Source organism: Dromiciops gliroides, chromosome 4 (assembly GCF_019393635.1).
Source record: "Dromiciops gliroides isolate mDroGli1 chromosome 4, mDroGli1.pri, whole genome shotgun sequence".
NCBI classification, from domain to species: Eukaryota; Metazoa; Chordata; class Mammalia; order Microbiotheria; family Microbiotheriidae; genus Dromiciops; species Dromiciops gliroides.
Window position 1 is genome coordinate 246635290 of NC_057864.1, and position 19270 is coordinate 246654559.

Consider the following 19270-nt stretch of genomic DNA (forward strand, 5'->3'; position numbering starts at 1 on the left):
ATCTGAGCCCAGGGGGGTTAAAAATACTTTTCCATAGGTAGTGCTGAGATTGGAACCCAGGTACCCCGTCTCCTGCAGTTTTCCCACTACACTTATCCTCTTCCACCCCCTCCCTCCGCTCCCCTGCCCCCAGGTATTGCTTGGTCGTTTTACTCTCCCAGAGGGAGCTGGAAGGGATCTAAGTTATGTCTTCCCATCCGCTCATTTTACAGATGAAGAAACTGAGGTCCAGAGGAGGGTAAGCTACATGCCCAAGGTCACTCAGGATCGAGGTCTGGGGCGACGGCCACCTCCACCTGCTGTAGGCGGGGCTCAGCCCCTGGGGCCGAAGCCGCCCCCCCACCCCCAGCAGCCGCCCTCGGCTCCCCGCAGCGAGGAGGGAGGGGCGGACGGGGGAGGCCCGGAGGCGCGCAGGCCGCCCCCCTCCCCTCCCCGCCATGGTGTCCGCACCGCCACCGTGAGGCTGAGGGGAGGACCGTGCCCCCGTGGCGGCGACGACGGTGACGGGGCTGCTTCGGCTCCGCTCCAGCGGCCGCTGCTCCCTGTCTCCCGGGAGGGCAAGTGTGGGTTTTTTACCGCTTTTCGGCGGCGGCGCGGGCGGAGAAGAAGGGAGGGAGAGAGCGGGAGCAGGGGCGGCGGCGGCGGCGGGGGGAGGCCGGAGGGGCGGGTCCTGCCTGGGGGCTGATCCCTCCCCCCGCGCTGCCTCCCCTGGCCGGGCTCCGTGGCGGCAGCAGCGGCGGTGGCGGCGGCTCCGGCTCCCGTCCCTCTCCTCCCCTTCCCTTCCCTTCCCTTCCCTCCCCCCGGAGAGCAGCGGCCGCCGCGGGGCCAGCGCGGAGGACGCGGAGGAGGTGGGGGAGCAGGAGGCCGCCGCTCCTCTGCCGAGGGGCTCCCGAGCGGCCGGGTCGGGCTGAGGTAACGGGGGCTACGGGCCCGGGCGGGGACGGGGGCAGCGGGGCCTGCGGAGCCCAGGCGGCCGGGGGAAGGGAGGAGAGGGGAGGGGTCCCCGGGGAGGGAGAAGGCTTCCCGCTACGGGCGGCGGTGGCGGTGGCGGCAGAACCAGAACCGCGTGACTCCTCCCCAGGGGCGGAGGCGGCGGAGGGCCCGAGCAGGCTGAGGGGGAGGGAGGCGAAGCTGAGGAGCGGGACCCCCCTCCCGCCGCCGCCGCCGCCATCTTGTCTCCCCTGGCCCTGGCGGCAGAGCTAGAGAGCCCCGCCCCCTCTTCTCGAGCCCCGCCCCCTCCACGGCCGTCGATTGGAAGTTGCTGAGTGCGGCCCCGCCTCCCCGCAGCCCTTGGCTCCGGGCTTTTGGGATTAGCAGGCCGCTTGGCCAATAGGGCTGCAGCTCCTCTCCCTCGCTTTATCAGTCTGTCTCTTCTGTCTGTCTGTCTTTAGCTATCTTTCCTCTCCTTCCCCCCCGCTCTTCGTTTGTAGATATTGTTTCCCTCTGGACATTTCTCCCCCTCCCCAAAAAGGTTAAAGATTCTTCTGGCGGAATTGCCCTCTTAAAGAGGCAGGGCTCAGCTAGAGACTTGACCTGCCTGATGAAAGTGCCAGGTTTCAGGGGGCTCCTTTCTACACTACTGTGTGCAAGGCCTTGCATGGGCAGGTGGCATGTAAGGGCTGATCGTGGGGATGCCCACCCCAGTTCCCAGTTACTCCCAGAGTGGCAAGGGGAAGGAGGATGGAGGACCCCTGGGGCAGGCCGTTATTATTTTTTCATTGGTGGGACTGATGGATCTCTGGCTAAATTGCAACTAAATTGTAAGCTTGTTAAGGGCAGGGAGCTGGTTACTCTCCTCGCTGTCCCGGTTTAGCATAGAATTGAGCACCATTTCTAGGAGGGACTTAAGGGGCCATCTAGTCCAACTCCCTCATTTACAGACCAAGAAACTGAGGCCATTGGAGCTTAAGTGATTTGTCAATTGACAGAAGTTATATTTGGAGCCTAGGTCTTCGGACTCCAGACTCAGTGGTTTCACCTCCTTTCCACCTTTCCATTGAACTATGCCAAGCTAGTTAATGAATGGAGTATTTGATTGGAAAAGTCAGGGAGGGGATTATGTTGTATGACCCCTCCCCCTCACCAACATTGCCCAGGTAGCTGAGAAAAGTGGTGGTTTCTTTGGGAGCTGGGTAAAAAGTCGGACTTCAAAGCATTTGGCAACGTGGGCAGGCAGGCTGACAGCAGCATCATGTGGTAGGGGTTGCCCCAAAGGTATGTGGCATTTTTAAGGCTCCCAGCTGATGTCAAGACAGTTAATATCAGATTCAGAGCCCTCCTAATACTTGATGCGTTTCTTCATCCATGCCCCTTTCCTATGCATATTACCCTGGATAAATTGTTGCCAGGATGATGAGGTTGTTACTTGTGTCAATCTTGGGTTGCTGTTGAGAGAGATGGTGTTTTTTAACAATGATACTAATTACATCTTAAGGATGATAAAGTGGTATTTGCTTGATGCTTTGTATTTTCCAAGGCAATTTTATATCCATTATCTCCTTTGTTCTTCACACTAGCACGAGGTAGGGAGGTACTATTACTCCATCTTATAGATGAAGAAACTGAGAAACAAAGTCACTAGTTCAAGTTTATATGATAAAGTAATAGAAGCAAAGCTTAAAAGTAAAACTTTTTTGCCTCCTTGTCCTATTCTTTTTCTAGAATATTGGCTTCTGGATGATATTTTTCAGTCTACCTATAAAGTAATTTTATAGTGGCAGTCCCACTTCACAGATGTGGATAATGAGGCTTATTAATCTGCCTTCATTTTTCATTGGTAGAATTATAATAGATATTTATATAGTATTTTAAACCTTGGGGGAGCACTGATGTTAATTTATATAGTGCATTAAAATATGCAAAGTACTTTATATGCATCATCTCACTTTAGCCTCACCTAAGAGGTATATAATACAGGTAGAAGCACCTGTTATTCCATTGTCTAGCCATTGCCAACTCAGGCCAATTTGTACTCTAGGCTCCCTCCATTTTCAGGGAATATTGCTTGCTGTAGGTATCAGTGGGAGAGCCAAGAATTTCCTTGTTAGCAGCTGTAGCTCCCTTCCTCCAAAAATCTCTAATGGAAAACTTGAGAGCTCATTGTATGGGCAGTGGTTCTCAGCACCATATGAGTGGAGAACAGTGTTTTGGAAGGGAACATCTTTTGAGGTTAGAGCATGCTGTAAGGGCATCTTAATTCTTTGCAAATTTCTGATTCAGAATGGGGATTTCTTTGGTGAGTTTCCAGGGCTTCCAGACGTGTCTAATTTAAAGCATTCTAGAGATTAGCAACTCTAGGCTATTTTCCTGATTCTTTTTTTAGTTTGTATGTTTTGCAGGGCAATGATGGTTTAGTGACTTGCCCAGGGTCACACAGCTAGTGTCAAGTGTCTGAGATTGGATTTGAACTCAGGTCCTCCTGAATCCAAGGCCAGTGCTTTATCCACTTCGCCAGCTAGCTGCCCCTTGTTTGTTGTTGTTTTTTCTGATTCTTTTACTAAGGGTTATTCTATAGTTTTCAGGGCTTCTTTTTCTTTTTTCTTTTTGGGGCAATGAGGGTTAAGTGTCAAGTGTCTGACCAGATTTGAACTCAGGTCCTCCTGAATCCAGGGCTGGTGCTTTATCCACTGTGCCACCTAGCTCCACCCCCCCTACCCCAAGGACTTCTTTTAAGAGCTATTTCATAGCTCAGACGCTCTGTGTTTGCAATTTGAAATCTGAACCAAGAAGGAATACATATTTAACCATAGGTATGATACTACTCCTGGGTCACCATGATTCTGGGGATAACAGTGTGGTGTAGGTACCTGTGAGAGGTTAACATGCTGGACTTGGAATGGATAAACTTTGATTTGAACCCTAGATCTGTTTTCTCCTCTGTAAAATGAATAGAATTTTTTTTGGTGGGGCAGTGGGGGTTAGGTGACTTGCCCAAGGTCACACAGCTAGTAAGTGTCAAGTGTCTGAGGTCTGATTTGAACTCAGGAACTCCTGAATCCAGGGCCGGTGCTTTATCCCCTGCGCCACCTAGCTGCCCCCGAATATAATATTTTTTGCACAACCCACCTCACAGCATTCTTGTGAGAAAAGCACTTCCTAAGCCTCAAAATGTTCCTAGAAATGTTAGAGGGGCAGCTAGGTGGACCTGAGTTCAAATTTGACCTCAGACACTTGACACTTACTAGCTGTGTGACCTCGGGTAAGTCATTTAACCCTCATTGCCCTGCGGACCCCCCCCCCCTTTTTTTTTTTAAAAAGAAATGTTAGAGGCACCTGGCATAGTGGATAGAGAGCTGGTTTTAGCCCTGCCCCTAACTTGCCCTAACTGGACTTAGTGCTTTAGGCAACTAAGACTATAAGTTTCAGAGCAGGTGCTGATTTGCATTGGTAGAGGATTGTTCTTCACAGGGTATTCCCTATACCAATTAAATCGCAGGTCTGATCCAAAATAAAACAATAATAATGTAAATATGCATGACAATTTTAATGCTAAATGGGAACACATGAAGCCAGGTAGGTTTTTTTTGGTCTTTTAAAGGAATATTTTCCCATTATATGTTTGGATTAACCCACTATGTGCTGCTTGTGTTCCTCTCTTCTTTCCCCCCCTCCCCCCAGTCCTACCAGCTTACATTTTTCTCTTGGTTTTTTTCTCTTAGGCTTTTTTCACTCCCAGACTCCACTTATTTGGACTGCAAGTAATATGAGGAAGCCTCGAAGGAGATCACGGCAGAATGCCGAAGGCAGGCGTTCTCCATCACCCTATAGCCTCAAGTGCTCCCCGACTCGAGAGACACTAACTTATGCCCAGGCACAGCGGATTGTGGAGGTGGACATTGATGGACGACTGCACCGAATCAGCATCTATGATCCTCTGAAAATCATCACTGAGGATGAGCTGACAGCTCAGGACATCACTGAATGTAACAGCAACAAAGAAAATAGTGAGCAGCCTCTATTTCCTGGCAAGTCCAAGAAAACATCCTCAAAAGGCAAGAAAAAGGAGTCCTGTTCCAAGCATGCCCCAGGCACCTCCTTCCACCTGCCTCAGCCCAGCTTCCGAGTGGTTGACTACTGTAGTCAGCCAGATGCACCGCCCCTCCCTGCCGCTTACTACCGCTACATCGAGAAGCCGCCAGAAGACTTGGATGCAGATGTGGAATATGACATGGATGAGGAGGACCTGGCCTGGTTAGACATGGTGAATGAGAAGAGACTGGTGGATGGCCATGGTACCATCTCTGCTGACACATTTGAATTGCTGGTAGATAGACTAGAAAAGGAATCCTATTTAGAAAGCCGAAGTAGCGGGGCTCAGCAGACCCTTATTGATGAAGATGCTTTCTGCTGCGTCTGCATGGACGATGAGTGTCACAACAGCAATGTCATCCTCTTCTGTGATATTTGCAACCTGGCTGTACACCAGGAGTGCTATGGGGTCCCCTACATTCCAGAGGGACAGTGGCTTTGCCGATGCTGCCTGCAGTCCCCTTCCCGTCCTGTGGACTGCGTGCTTTGTCCCAACAAGGGTGGGGCCTTCAAGCAGACCAGTGATGGGCACTGGGCTCATGTGGTGTGTGCCATCTGGATCCCTGAGGTCTGTTTTGCTAATACTGTGTTTCTGGAGCCTATTGAGGGTATTGATAATATCCCACCAGCTCGATGGAAACTGACCTGCTACATTTGTAAGCAGAAGGGTCTAGGTGCTGCTATCCAATGCCACAAGGTGAATTGCTACACAGCCTTTCATGTGACGTGTGCCCAGCGGGCTGGGTTGTTTATGAAGATAGAGCCCATGCGAGAAACCAGCCTAAACGGTACAACTTTCACAGTGCGCAAAACGGCCTACTGTGAAGCCCACTCCCCCCCAGGTACTGTGAAGAAGGATGTCCTCCCTGTGGTCTCCAGTGAAGATGGGGAAGAAGATGATACAAAGGAAGGAGGAGAGGAAGAAGAAAACAAGGTCCTAGTGAGTAGTGCTCTGAAGACTGCCCTAAAGAAGAGCAAAATGAAAGTAAAGCAGAAGATTAAGAAGGAATCGGAGGACCCAGCCAGGGATTCACCTGCAACAGCACCCCTGATGACTGTAACCCGGATACCGCCCTACAGGTGAGCCATAGCCACCAAGCCATTCAAGTGCCCATCCTCCAGGTAGTCTTATTCAATCACCTTGGAGAGTTAGAGGAAGGGAGAGATGCCTCCTCCCTTTTACTTAAAGTCCTTGAAAAAAGGATAGGTCGGGGCAGCTAGGTGGCGCAGTGGATAAAGCAATGGTCCTGGATTCAGGAGTTCCTGAGTTCAAATCGTGCCTCAGACACTTGACACTTACTGGCTGTGTGACCCTGGGCAAGTCACTTAACCCCCATTGCCCTGCAAAAAAAAAAAAAAAAGGATAGGTCTCTGGATATATAGATAGCTGACCTATCTATGTCTATCAAATCAGACATAATCTAATGTGCAACAAGTAATCAGGCAGAGAAGAGCTGTTGACAGTAATGGGGATGTTGTTCTTAGACTGATAAGGAAAAATGCAGTTTTGGAGGGAGGGTGATGAATTAGGGAAGTTTTCCTAGAGAAGGCTAACCTTGAAGGAATATTTTCATAGACTTCTTTTTTTTTGTTTTGTTTTGGGTTTTTGTTGGGTTTTTTTTTTGTGTGTGAGGCAGTTGGGGTTAAGTGACTTGCCCAGGGTCACACAGCTGGTAAGTGTCAAGTGTCTGAGGCACGATTTGAACTCAGGTACTCCTGACTCCAGGGCCGGTGCTCTATCCACTGCGCCACCTAGCTGCCCCACCATGGATTTCTAGAATGTCACAACCTAGAACAGTCTTAGAAATCCTCTAATCTAATCCCTTCCTTTTATATTTGAGAGACATAACCTAAAGTTAGGAGGTGAACTGCTCAAGACCATGACTCATTTAGTGGCAGAGCCCGCCTAGCACTTGGATATCTAGGTCTTCCAATTGTAGTCCACTGCTCTATTCAGTACATCATATTTTTTCATAGAAAGGTATAGGGAGGGGCAGCTAGATGGCACAGTGGATAGTGGATAGGCCCTGGAGTCAGGAGTACCTGAGTTCAAATCCGGCCTCAGACACTTAACACTTACTAGCTGTGTGACCCTGGGCAAGTCACTTAACCCCAATTGCCTCACTAAAAAATAAAAATAAAAAAATAAAAATAATAATAAGAAAGGTATAGGGAGAGTGTGATTATGGAAAGAAGAAAATTAAGCCATTTAAGGAGTTTGCCTGCAGCACATACACTTGGAGGGGACCACCTGCTAAGGGGTATAGCTAGAGAGAAAGGGACTCACTCAAGGTATATAGAGTAGCCTAAGAAACAGTGTTTTGGCTTCTGCCCTGTCTTACTCCATTTGGGCCCACATCTACTTCATGCTGTGATCATGGGGTGAGCAGGCTCAGACCTTAGTCCATATTTCCAGAGTTTTATCTCAGCTCTTTCCTTTGAGCAGTTTCCTCCACCCAACCCGTGAATTCTTATGGGATCCTTGTGGGCAAACTGGTTCAGAAAGAGTGAAAATAAGAGTGGACTTGGCTGTAATTTGCTGGGTTGGAGTGGTCTGAATATCAGTGGTGCCTGTTGCTGAGTGGGGTCTGGATATCATTTTTTTTTTTTTATACACCATGATAGCTTTTGGTTATGGAGTGGGGAAAGGCTGGATGAAAGAGAGTTCGATTGCACTTTTTTAGACCTACACAAATGCTCCTTTTTTCTCATTTGCTAACTTATAAAAACCGGCCATCTTATTCTTGATTTTAGGAGGTCTGGCTTGCTCTAGGTTAGTATTCTTCCCCTTAGCATTATTAGCCTGGAATTGGATGTTGGAACTTGGCTTCTCCTTTGTGGAAGAATGGAGAATCTTCAATGAGCTTTCTACAGTCACACTGTGATGCTTTTAGACTTAAGTTATTTTTATTGGATTGGAGTTAGACAAAATTCTTGTGACTCTCGTGTTTTCAGTAAGAACCCCAAACATTAGCATTCTTTCAGGGGATCACACTTGGCCCAAATGGTAGTACCCCTGGTAGAGAACCTCCAGTTTTCCTTTCTTATGAGACATCATAGTTTTGGAGAAAGAATGCTGGACTCAGAATCAAGAGATGTGGTTTAGATCCTAACTCTGACGCTAATTAACTGAGTGACCATGCATAATTCACATAAGCTCTTTAATCTATTATTGTCCTGGGGATGTGAATACTTGTACAACCTATCTCATAAGGTTGTCCTGAGGAAGGTACTTCCTCAAACCTTAAAGTGTTATATAGATGTGAGGAGTTCTTATTCTTTGTACCATTAACAACATGGGGTAGGAAATAGTGCTAATATTTTCTTTTTTTTTGGTGGGGCAATCAGGGTTAAGGGACTTGCCCAAGGTCACACAGCTAGTAAGTGTCAAGTGTCTGAAGCCAGATTTGAACTCTGGTCCTCTTGAATCCAGGGCCAATACTCTATCCACTGCGCCACCTAGCTACCCGCAGTGCTAATATTTTCTTATAGCTCACTCTACCTCTTATTCCCTTTGGCTCTGTTCTTTAGGGATGTAGGGCCATGCACATACTTTAGGTACTTGGCAAGTGTTTGTGAAGCAGCTCATAATTATCAAAGCCTTTCCCAAAGCATCGAAGAGCTGACAACAGACAGACAATGGGAGTGCTCCCATTGTGGTTCCAGTGTGGGACATTGGGCAGGGTTAGGTTGAAGGCTGAAAGTAAACATCTAAGATGCTGAACTTTGGATGCCTGACTTCATTATTATCATTTTAAGTCTTTTCCTGGACTGAAGCGTTTGGCAACTTGACAGCCTTCATCTTGTCCCTGCTTCACCAGATCTAGTAGGAGACTAAGGTCAGAATGAGGACTCGGGTGCATGACCACAACTCCCCTCTGACTCTGAATACCCATCTGTCTTGCTCCCTGCTCCCTGTCCCTCCTCTCCCCAAGGTTGAACAACATCTGTAGTGGCATCTCCCTGCAGAAGAAGAACCAATTCATACAGCGACTTCATAGCTACTGGTTGCTGAAACGACAGGCGAGGAATGGTGTTCCCCTCATTCGGCGCCTGCACTCTCACCTTCAGTCCCAAAGGAATGCTGAGCAGGTGGGTGAGGAGCTGAGGGGAAGAATGGAAACCTACCCAGAAACATGGTGGGGGGTGGCACATGTGGCTGGCCCCATACTGCCGAGCTGGGGCAGCCTTCAGGGGAGATTCTTCTTGCCCCAGGGACTCTCATGGCCAGTCATGATAAGGCTGATGTTTGTACTTTACTCTTTAGGGAACTATGTAGATGCCCCTTCAAGCTGGTGGCACCCTTCTCAGGGGCTATGGCAGGTTTGGAGGATAAGCTTCAAGGGCATGACTAAAACCAGGCTCAGTAGGCCAGATAAGGCAGCAGAAAGAGAGGAGTGGGATACTGAGATTGGCAACTTTAGGGGGAGGGGAGAAATAAAATGGACTTGAATGTAGTCTTGTGGTCATTTCATAGTTTTCTCCTTTTGATTTATTCCTTCCCCTCAACCCTGGATGATATGTGTGCTCTCAGGCCAGGGGTACAGGTAGTGTTTGGCAAATAACCTTTATCCTATTGAAATATTTTCAAAACTCCAAATTGATTGCTAGTGCATAATGTTGCACAATTTTTAATATACCCCAGGAAAGGAAAAATGAATCACTTTCTTTTATATTTTCATATGCACATGCTTAGAAAGCTCCAGAATTTTTTTTCATTCATATTACACGGGAGGGTGGAGAGTGGGTAGAGGAATTTTACTGAAAAGCTAATGGGATATGGGCTCTAAAAGAGCTGGGGAGTCCCTGCCTCTAGCCTTTATGTGTGACTGTGTGTCTCCTAAGTTGAAGAAGCTCATTGACTCTACTGCCCCCTCAGTTGTCAGAATATTTATTTGCTTTCATTTGTAGCCATACTCCTCCACTTTCAAGCTCTCCTTTAGGACCTTTCAGTTTAGCCTCTTACTTCCACCCAACTGAAGCTGCTGAAACTGCTTTCTGTAGGCTGCAGTGACCCCCTTCTTTGGATGATCCAGTCCTCATTCTTCCTGAACTAATAGCTTGGTTTGATGCTGTGTTGCCATCTCGTCCCTGGACTTCTATAACCCAATCTGCTTCTTCTCCCACCTCCTTGATGACTCCTTTTTGTGATAACTCTTCCTTTTAACCGTGCATTCAGTGCTCCCTTCTTTCTTCCTCTTAATACTCTTTGACTCAACAGTCTCATTCATACCATATGTTTAGGAACCCAGATTCTGCCACCTTCCCAGGCCTGACCTTCTGTTTTCTTTCTTGTCCCATTATCTCCAGTTTTCTACAGGATATTTTCACTGTTAGTTAGCCCTGTAGACTTTTGGAAAATTGAATTCAATTGTCTACCTTCCCCAGTGATTCAGCACCTTATCTCAACTTTCCCATCCCCATCAAGGCCCCCCCTTCACTGTATTGAATTCTCAAAGTAGATCATCAGATGGTAGATCTGGAGTTGGAAGGGACCTTGAAGATCACCTAGGGGATCACACCCAAAGAAATTAAGTGATTTACCAAAGATCACACAGGCTGTAAGAATCAGAATTGGAATCTGAACTCCTGATGATTCCAGCACTCATCTCCCTACACCATTGTCTTTGCACTTGGCTTTTTTCGCCATTATTCTTCTCAGTGTGGTCCCCCATACCCAGTCATTCACTAAATCTAATTGATTACCCTATAACTTCTGTTAGATTTGTCTGTTCATTTCCACTCCATGCCATTCCAAGACCTTATTATCATTTACTATAATGACTTCTTAGGAGTCTTTAATTTCAGGTTCTTTGCTACTTCAAGGAAGCCCTAAAGATAGCTGCCATGGAGTTAGGACTCATTCTCTTGATTCCCTGCTCAGAATCTAGCAAAGTTATAATGAGCTTTCTGATCGTTCCTATGATCAGGTCATTTACCTCTTGAGTTCAGTGCTTTTTCTACTACTTTATACTAACACCTCAATCTGGCATTCAGAGTCATCCATTCACTGATTCCTTTCCTTTTTTTTTTTTTTTTTTTTTTTTTTTTTTTTAGTGAGGCAGTTGGGGTTAAGTGACTTGCCCAGGGTTGCACAGCTAGGAAGTGTTAAGTGTCTGAGGCCGGATTTGAACTCAGGTACTCCTGACTCCAGGGCCGGTGCTCTATCCACTGTGCCACCTAGCTGCCCCAATTCCTGTCCTTTTCACCTCATCTTTGGTTCCTAATTGCAAACCTCATTTAGTCATTTCTTCTTTTGCACATTTTTTTGGGGGGGCAGGGCAATGAGGGTTAAGTGACTTGCCCAGGGTCACATAGCTAGTAAGTGTCAAGTATCTGAAGCCGGATTTGAACTCAGGTCCTCCTGAATCCAGGGCCAGTGCTTTATCCACTGTGCCACCTAGCTGCCCCCTTCTTTTGCACTTTCATGTCTATTGTCACCCTACAAGAGCCAACTCATTGGGTCTAGGAAACCTTCCTTGATGAACCTCAACCTTCTCTGATTGTTTCATAACATCCTACACCCTTAAAAAAACATCCCAAAGTGTTTGATAACTGTTTGTAGAGAAATCCCCACTTGAAGAAATAGCCTCTTCTCCCCACCCCCAACACATTAATGACACAGCTTTCTTTTGGTGGTCTCATCTCCTGTGTGCCTCTTCATCGTTGGCTGCTGTGTGGTGGTAAAAAATTCATAACCACAGTGGAAGCACTGAGCTGCCTTTAGGCATGAGGTGACTTTCCATTCAGTAGCCTTGTTAGACCAGAATTGAAGATTTTGACATTGACTGTAGCCAGCTATAGAGGATGGAAAGGAAGGGAGAAGGGAAGTTTGGCCAAGGTCTGTGGAGAAGGCTGGCGTCTACAGAAGGCACATGTTTCCCACATACCCTCCAGCTCCTCCCTTTGCTTCCTAGAAGGAACAGGACGAGAAAACCAGTGCCGTAAAGGAAGAGCTTAAGTACTGGCAGAAGCTCCGCCATGACCTGGAGAGGGCACGGCTGCTGATTGAGCTGATCCGAAAGAGAGAGAAGCTCAAGAGGGAGCAGGTAAGAGGAAGCGGCTTCCTTCCTCTAAGGTTCTTTTTTTTTTTTTTCGGGGCAATGAGGGTTAAGTGACTTGCCCAGGGTCACACAGCTAGTAGGTACCAAGTATCTGAGGCCACATTTGAACTCAGGTCCTCCTGAATCCAGGGCCAGTGCTTTACATACTTTGCCACCTAGCTGCCCCTAAGATTCTTGACCAAATGTTGGTATGAGGGAAAGCCAGGAACAGAGAATCACTGAATCCCAAAAGGTCATTGAGTGCTGTCAGAATTAACTATCCAACAAGTGGCTTTCCAGCCTTGGCTGGAAGACAGCTAGGAATGGGGAGCCCACTACTTCCGAAGGCCCCTGGCTTTACCACATGTGTGGTTTATGTGTGGGTCTTTCCTTCCTGCTCTAGAGGCGTCAGGATTGTGGTGTGAATAAATAACATTTTTGCTGTGTGCATGTACTATGTGTAGTACATGTTTGAGTTGTAATGGACTGGGTTTATTTGGGCCCCTGAGCATAGGCCTGGACCCACAGGTGCTCTAGGCTAGTTCCCCCACCATTTTGGGGTGTGGGGTCCATCCAGATCTCTGTGGCACTTATTCTCTAAGTTTCTCACTCGGCAGTTCATTGTTTGTGCTTGTTACTTAATGCTCCATGTGCATATCTTAACTGCCCAGTGAGATTCAGGTCTCCTTGATGGTCTTATCCTCTCCTGGAAGCTCCAGGGTGCTTAGGTGTTCTATAAACATCTGGATAAATGATGATGGTCCAAAGTTGTTCCCTTTGGTTATAGAAGCAGTGCAGGTGGCTTTCATCTCTTTTCTCTGAGACAATGTTTAGACCAGCCTCACAGCCACAGGGGCTCAGCAGGGCCCAGAGGGGCAACCATACCCCTCTCAGGGGGGTCTCTGGCAACATAGCCTAGGCTCAGTTTCTAGAGACCAGAGGAACAACTTGGGCCTTTCACCACTGGGTCTGTACCAGCCATGGCAACCCATCATGAGGCTCCTGGTGCATACTCTCAGCCATTCATCATCACTGCTTCCCACCTCTGATTAAGAAATGGTGAGGAGGAAGCAGGCCTTCTTTGGGATGGGCACAGGGACAAGAAAGTTTCATTTCCAAACTGTGCTGTGCCCTTCTAGCCCTTTTTTCTCACTGTTGTGTTGAGCTGGTGATTGTGCTGTCCTGTCTGCAGGCTCTTGTCAGTATTAAGCAGATGTTGGCATAGCCATCTTAAGAATAAGTAAGTGTTTGTGGGGCTGTTGGGTGTGAGGAGAGAGCATTCAGATTCCTGCTCATCACATTCTCCTTAACTCCTTTAGGTCAAGGTCCAGCAGGCCGCAATGGAGTTGGAGCTGACTCCTTTCAATGTCTTGTTGCGCACAACTCTGGATCTCCTACAGGAGAAAGATCCTGCCCAAATCTTTGCTGAACCTGTCAACCTGAGAGAGGCAAGTTTTTTCCTCACCATCACCACCACCAGCAACATCCTGCCCCTGTCCACCTGTCTGTGGTAGTGCCACTACTGGAACAGAAATCTGATGCCTAAGAGAGCTTCCAGAGCAGGCGTTGCATAGCTTTAAAGGGGTCTTGGGGCTAGGATGGGGTGGGAAAGGAGGTCAAGACTAGGAGGAGTTGGTACCCAGGCGAATGGCCACATAGAGTAGATAGCTGAGAGTGGGATGGGTTGAATGCTGGGGGTCCTGAGGTGGTGGCTGGGGAGGGGAGCGCAAGGTGAAGGGCGAGGTTTAGAAGGCCAGGGGCTAGGAGCTGCCAGTAAGCTTCGCAGGATCAGGCAGAAGGGGCAGCGGAGAGTGCCGGTGAAGGGTGCACTCTGTTTGGCTAGTAAATGGTTTTTGTAATTGTACAGGTTTTATATGTTTAGGTTCCAGATTACCTGGAATTCATATCCAAGCCAATGGATTTTTCCACCATGAGGCTGAAGCTGGAGTCCCATCTATACCACACCCTGGAGGAATTTGAGGAGGACTTTAACCTTATAGTTACCAACTGTATGAAGTACAATGCTAAAGACACAATTTTCCACCGAGCAGCTGTCCGATTGAGAGACCTGGGAGGGGCTGTCCTGCGGCATGCCCGGCGGCAGGCAGAGGACTATCGGCTATTGACCATGAGTGTGGAACCCACCTACCCGAGTCACCCAAAATGGAGGACTTTTATCGCTTCTCCTGGAGACGTGGAGAAGCTTGGGTGGCAGGGAAGCTAGTGGCTAAGCAGCTGGGCTGGGCTGGGCTACCACTTGACAGAGATAGAGGGCCAGAGAAAGTTCTTTGGGCATTCAAAGCCAGCAGGGTGATGGGGGCATATGTGGGAAACAGAACTGGTTATATACACTGTGTGTCTTGGTTTCAGGGTGGGAAGGGGCCCTGGCTAGGGCTTGCCCTTTGCAGAACAGGAACCTCTTCAAGGACCGAAAGCTCAATGCACTTAGCTCATTTCAAAAGGTACAGGGACAGCAGGAGCACTTTGGAGAACTGGCTTAGGGAGCCTGAGCCCCCTCCCAAGGCTTCCCCTCCCCTGCGTGGTGGGTGTGTGGGGCTTGCATGCTGGTGTCTGTCGGTCTCTTTGGGGTGAGTAGGTTGGGTAACAGAAACAACTAAATCACCTGAGCTCAGAGCATGGATCCCTCAGGGCTTTCTGCTCTGCTGTAGCAACCAGACAGTCACCTGAGCAAGGGAATTTCTGCCTCTGACCCCTTCAAGAAGCCCATTCTTGGCTGTGAGCTGCTTCCTTCATGATGCTTCCCTACATTCTGATCTGCCCAATTGGCTCCCCTCTGTGCAGTGGTATTGCCAGGGCTGAGGCTCTACAGTGACTCTGCTAGAACGCTCCCACCCGGTCCCAGGCATGTCAGGAGAGTGTATTTCAATCCAGAGGACTCAGCTCCTTCCCCTTGCCCTCGGCCGTGCTGGTCCTTCAGCCCCCTCTGTCCTCCCTTCTCCCTGGCAGTGGACAACATCCTCCTCCCAGAGAACCGGGCTCACCTATCCCTGGAGGTGCAGCTGAAGGAGCTTCTGGAGAAGCTGGACCTGGTGAGCACGATGCGATCCAGTGGGGCTCGGACCCGCCGTGTTCGCCTGCTGCGGCGGGAGATCAACACCCTCCGGCAAAAGCTGGCACAGCAGCAGCCAAACAAGATGGTGCCCAATGGGGAGTTGCCACCAGGGCCCCGGGAGGAGGTGGACGTGGTGGAGAAGGCCCTGCATGGAGAGGAAGAGGAGGATGGGGAGAAAGGTGAGAGGTGTGCACAGGCAGGGCCAAGTGTTGTTACGGTTTCTGGCAGGGAAGGCCCAGGCGACTCCCTACTGTCTCCTAGCTGGCGGGTGGATGCCTGTGAGCCCACCATTAGAGACTCATTTCTTCGTCTTGAGGCTCTGGCACCAGTTGAATTGCCAGGACCCCTGGTAGAGTAACACCTGAAGCTGGTGTTAACAGTTACTTATGCCCTAGTGTGTCTCGAGGATCTGAGGACAGGTTTGGATGTGGAGCTAAGAGGTTTGTGAGGAAGTTCAGCACAGTGCAGGGAGCCCAGGGCAGGAAGCATGCTACAGTCAGTGTCAGAAGAACGCATTCCAAACTCACCTCTGCTGCTTAGAACTCAGTGTGATCTTGGAGAAGTCTCTCTCTGGGCCTCAGTTTTCTCATCTGTAAAATGTGTAGGTTGCACTAGATGATCCTTTCAAGGTCCTTTGAAGTTCTAAACCTGTAATCCTGTGATTTCTAAGCCAGAACACCTGAATTCTAGTCCTGGTGGTGCCACTGACCTCTCTGGGACCTGGACAAGTCACTTTCCTTCTCTGGGCATCTGTTGCCTCCTCCGTAAAACGAGGAAGCCAGGCTAGATTGTCTGTCTCCAAGTTCCCTTTGACATGTAATACTCCACAGGTCCTTTCCAGAAGAAGAGTCTAATTTGCAAGTTGCTTCCAGGAAGACTGGGCTTAGAGACTTTTAGGCATCTAGGGAACAGAGCTGCTCTCCATTTCTTTTCCCCGCTTGGGAGAGGTGTCTTGGAGACACAATTGGGGATTCAGTCTGAAGTTGGCTTTGGAGAGTGTTTGTCGCTCAGAAGCTGGATGAATTGGTATCGTGAACCGTAGTTTCTTTGGGGTCTGCTGCTCTCTCAGACGGGTAGGGGTCAAGCTTCTGTGGAAGGTCCCATTAGTTCTGAGATGTGGCAGTGAGAGTGATGGGGTAGCTTGAAGCTTAGTGGCTTTGGACTTGGGAGTCAAGAGGCTCCAGTTTGATTCTACCGACTTTCTTGGTGAGTCTGGATGAATCCTTTAACTGGGTTTCAGCATCTATAAAACAGGGATCTCTTTACACTCCTCCTCCTTCCCTCACATGGGTGGTCTCAAGCAAAATGGAATCACAGATAAGAAAGCACTTGGATCAAATCAGAGGAAATTCGCTATGTAATATCAGAACTACAACCAGCTTAGCTGATCAACTTAAAAACTTCCTCATTCCCCCTAAGTCTACATTTTAGGATGATTTCTGAGACTTTCTAAGTCTTAGGAAATCGTGTGCTTTCATTCCTTTGGGTTAATGAATCAACGTTTGTTTGTTTTTTCTTTTTTTGTGTTTTTGGTGTGGTTTTTTTGGTGGGGGGGAGTGACTCTTTCTAAAATGTTCAAGTAGATTCTTTTTCTTTCTAGCAGATGATACCAAGCCTCCTCATCCCCCGACTCTGGAGCCTACAGGGCCAGCACCTTCCCTCTCTGATCTGGATTCCCTCCAGGACCCCCCAACCCTGAAACCCATCAGCGAGAGCAAAATCCCAATTCGGCTTTCAAAATATGGGAAGGTGGAGGATGAGCTTTTGGACAAGGTGCCATCACAGCGAGGGAGCCAGCCTTTCCAGTGTCTGCTGAGTGACAATGGTCTTAACAGACTGTCCCTTCCAGCCCTTGAGATGTCCACTATGCCCTCCCTTAGTGGTGTGGGCCGCCGTACCTCTGTGCTCTTCAAAAAGGCCAAGAATGGGGTCAAACTTCAAAGAAGTCCCGATGGGGCCCTTGAGAATGGAGAGGACCACAGTCTGATGGACCTTCCTGCCTCCCCGGCTAGCACTGAAGGCGAGAGGCAAGCTCGGAAGCGACCACAGAGCAGGAGTTGCAGCGAGAGTGATGGGGAGAAGTCCCCTCAGCATGTGGAAGAGACAGGTGACCTAACCTGTGGCTCCGCTTGCTGCTGCTTGTGCTTCAGGGAATAAGGAGTGTCTTAATGTCTGCTTCTGCTTGCCAGCTGGCCAGTTGTACTATCCTTGGAGACAGGCTCAGAACACTCCAGTAGTCACTTACCTCCTTAATAAGTCTCGTGGAAGCCAGTTGTTTGAGGGTCAAGGAACCCAAACTGGTTTTACATGCTACTAGTTACCAGAGAGATTCAATCAATCAACCAGCAGTTATTTGTTTGTGTCCTAGTCTGTTGTCTAGTGTTGACCGAGGCACAGTGGGGACCACAGAGTAGTACACATTTACAATACAGCAGCTCAAATCTAACAGCTCATTGGTAGTCAGGATGCATGGGCATTAAGATGACAAGAGGGCAGCGTGTGATGATATGTCAGATGAGTGGTACAAATTTGTTTGGCGGTCAGAGGCACTTGGTGACAGGAGAGAGATGGCATAAAGTAGTTGAGGAGATGAGACTTGAGCTGGGCCTCCAAGGATGGGTAGTATTTGCCTGGGTGGAGTGCTTTCTATGCCTTTGGGAGTGAGAACAAGCATGGTTGTGTGCTGAAGGTGGTGATGAAATTGGGGCAACTGGAATGTAGTTCCCAAAAGAACCCATGGAATAGGATGGGGCCTGATTAGTGCTGTGAACTCGTATTTGTATGGGGGGTGGGGATGGGGCATGTTTCTCTTGGAGAGTAGAGTTGACTGGCAGGTTCTTGATCTTTTCTGTCCCTTCCCTATCCTTTTGGATAGGGACAGAGCTTGGTCTTTCTTGTCTCTTTCCTTGCTAATCAGGAGGGAATTTGTCTCTGAAGACTTCATCAATCACACCTGGTCACAAGTGCTAGCTCCCTTTTTAGTCTAAGGGAATATAATGGACTTTCAGGTTCAAGCATTTTCCTTACTTCCTAGTACAACTGTTAACTGCCTCAGTTTATCAGCAAAAGACCCTGAAACTGAAAGAAGCCATGGGTCTGAGATTCAAGCTCCAAAAGCCAGGGTGAAGAGTTTAGGCTTGATGATGTTTGGGGAAAGCTCTGGATTGTTAGGTTGGGGTCTTGGAGGGAAGAAGGATGGAAGATGCTCGTAAATCCTTCAAGAGGTGGTTTGAAGTCTTCCTGCCCCCGTTTCCCCATCAGCCAGATGATCTATCCTTCACCTGTTTTCTGCCTCTTCCAGCTGTGCCTCTCATTTCTCTGTCTCTGCAGAATTTGTTAACCACTGAGACCAACCCTCAGCTAAAAGGGTCCTGCCTTGGGATTAGCTATTAAATTTAATGTCCATTCTGAGAGATGCTGAGTGCTTATGGGTGAAGGGCAGTAAGACATTTTTAGAAACTACTTATTTCCTAGCCTGACTTATGCCAGCGAGTAGTAGTAGTAAGAATAATGATGTTTTATATTTGAATTACACCTGCTTAATTCTGTTCGCAACCTTGGGCCGTGATCACTATCAGTGTTACTCCCATTTCAGGATAGGACACAGAAGCACAGTTATTAAGCAACTTTACTGAGGGGACAGCTATTGCCAGACACAAAATGATAGCCTAAGTCTTTTGGCCATGTATTTTACTCATAAATTGAGTTGATGGATGATGTAACTTTCTGGACAGATAGATGTGTGTCTGCCAGAACTTAAGTAGGGATGCCTATTAAAATGCATTTTCTCTGAAATTACCTCAGGGCTTTTATCAGACATTGAGCCACTGAGATGAAGATCATTTTCCTCATCTGGTATGACCTGATAAAGTTTTCAATTTCTCCTAAAGAGTTCCCTGCTATAAATAAACCTTCTCATTCATACTTAATCAGGTCCCTACAAGATAAGGTATTCTTTCAATTTCACAGATGGGGGAACCAAGATTGTGAGAAAAGAGGGGAAGGGACTTAGCCATTATATGGGTTGCCAGAACTGAATTTAGAACTTGGAAATTCTGGCTTTCAGTCCAGGATAGGTGTATTTATAAAGTAGTATGGGACATTTAGTTTTATTGGAACACCCGCC

The 19270-nt window shown here is 48.2% G+C and overlaps 1 protein-coding gene across 3 annotated transcripts in view; it reads left to right on the forward strand.

Annotated features, from left to right (window-relative positions):
- Nucleotides 1–778: 778 nt before the first annotated feature.
- BRPF3 (bromodomain and PHD finger containing 3) overlaps nt 779–19270 on the forward strand; it is a 36425-nt gene continuing 17933 nt past the window's right edge. Inside the window, exons 1-8 of one of the 3 annotated variants that reach the window (XM_044002079.1) lie at nt 779–912; nt 4659–6108; nt 8964–9120; nt 11946–12077; nt 13391–13519; nt 13954–14264; nt 15034–15323; nt 16745–17251. In XM_044002079.1, coding sequence (XP_043858014.1) covers nt 4703–6108; nt 8964–9120; nt 11946–12077; nt 13391–13519; nt 13954–14264; nt 15034–15323; nt 16745–17251 — 2932 coding nt within the window. In that variant the 5' untranslated portion in view covers nt 779–912; nt 4659–4702. Of the gene's footprint in view, nt 913–4658; nt 6109–8963; nt 9121–11945; nt 12078–13390; nt 13520–13953; nt 14265–15033; nt 15324–16744; nt 17252–19270 lie in introns of those variants that run through there. The other 2 variants (XM_044002077.1, XM_044002078.1) reach the window with 2 other exon arrangements.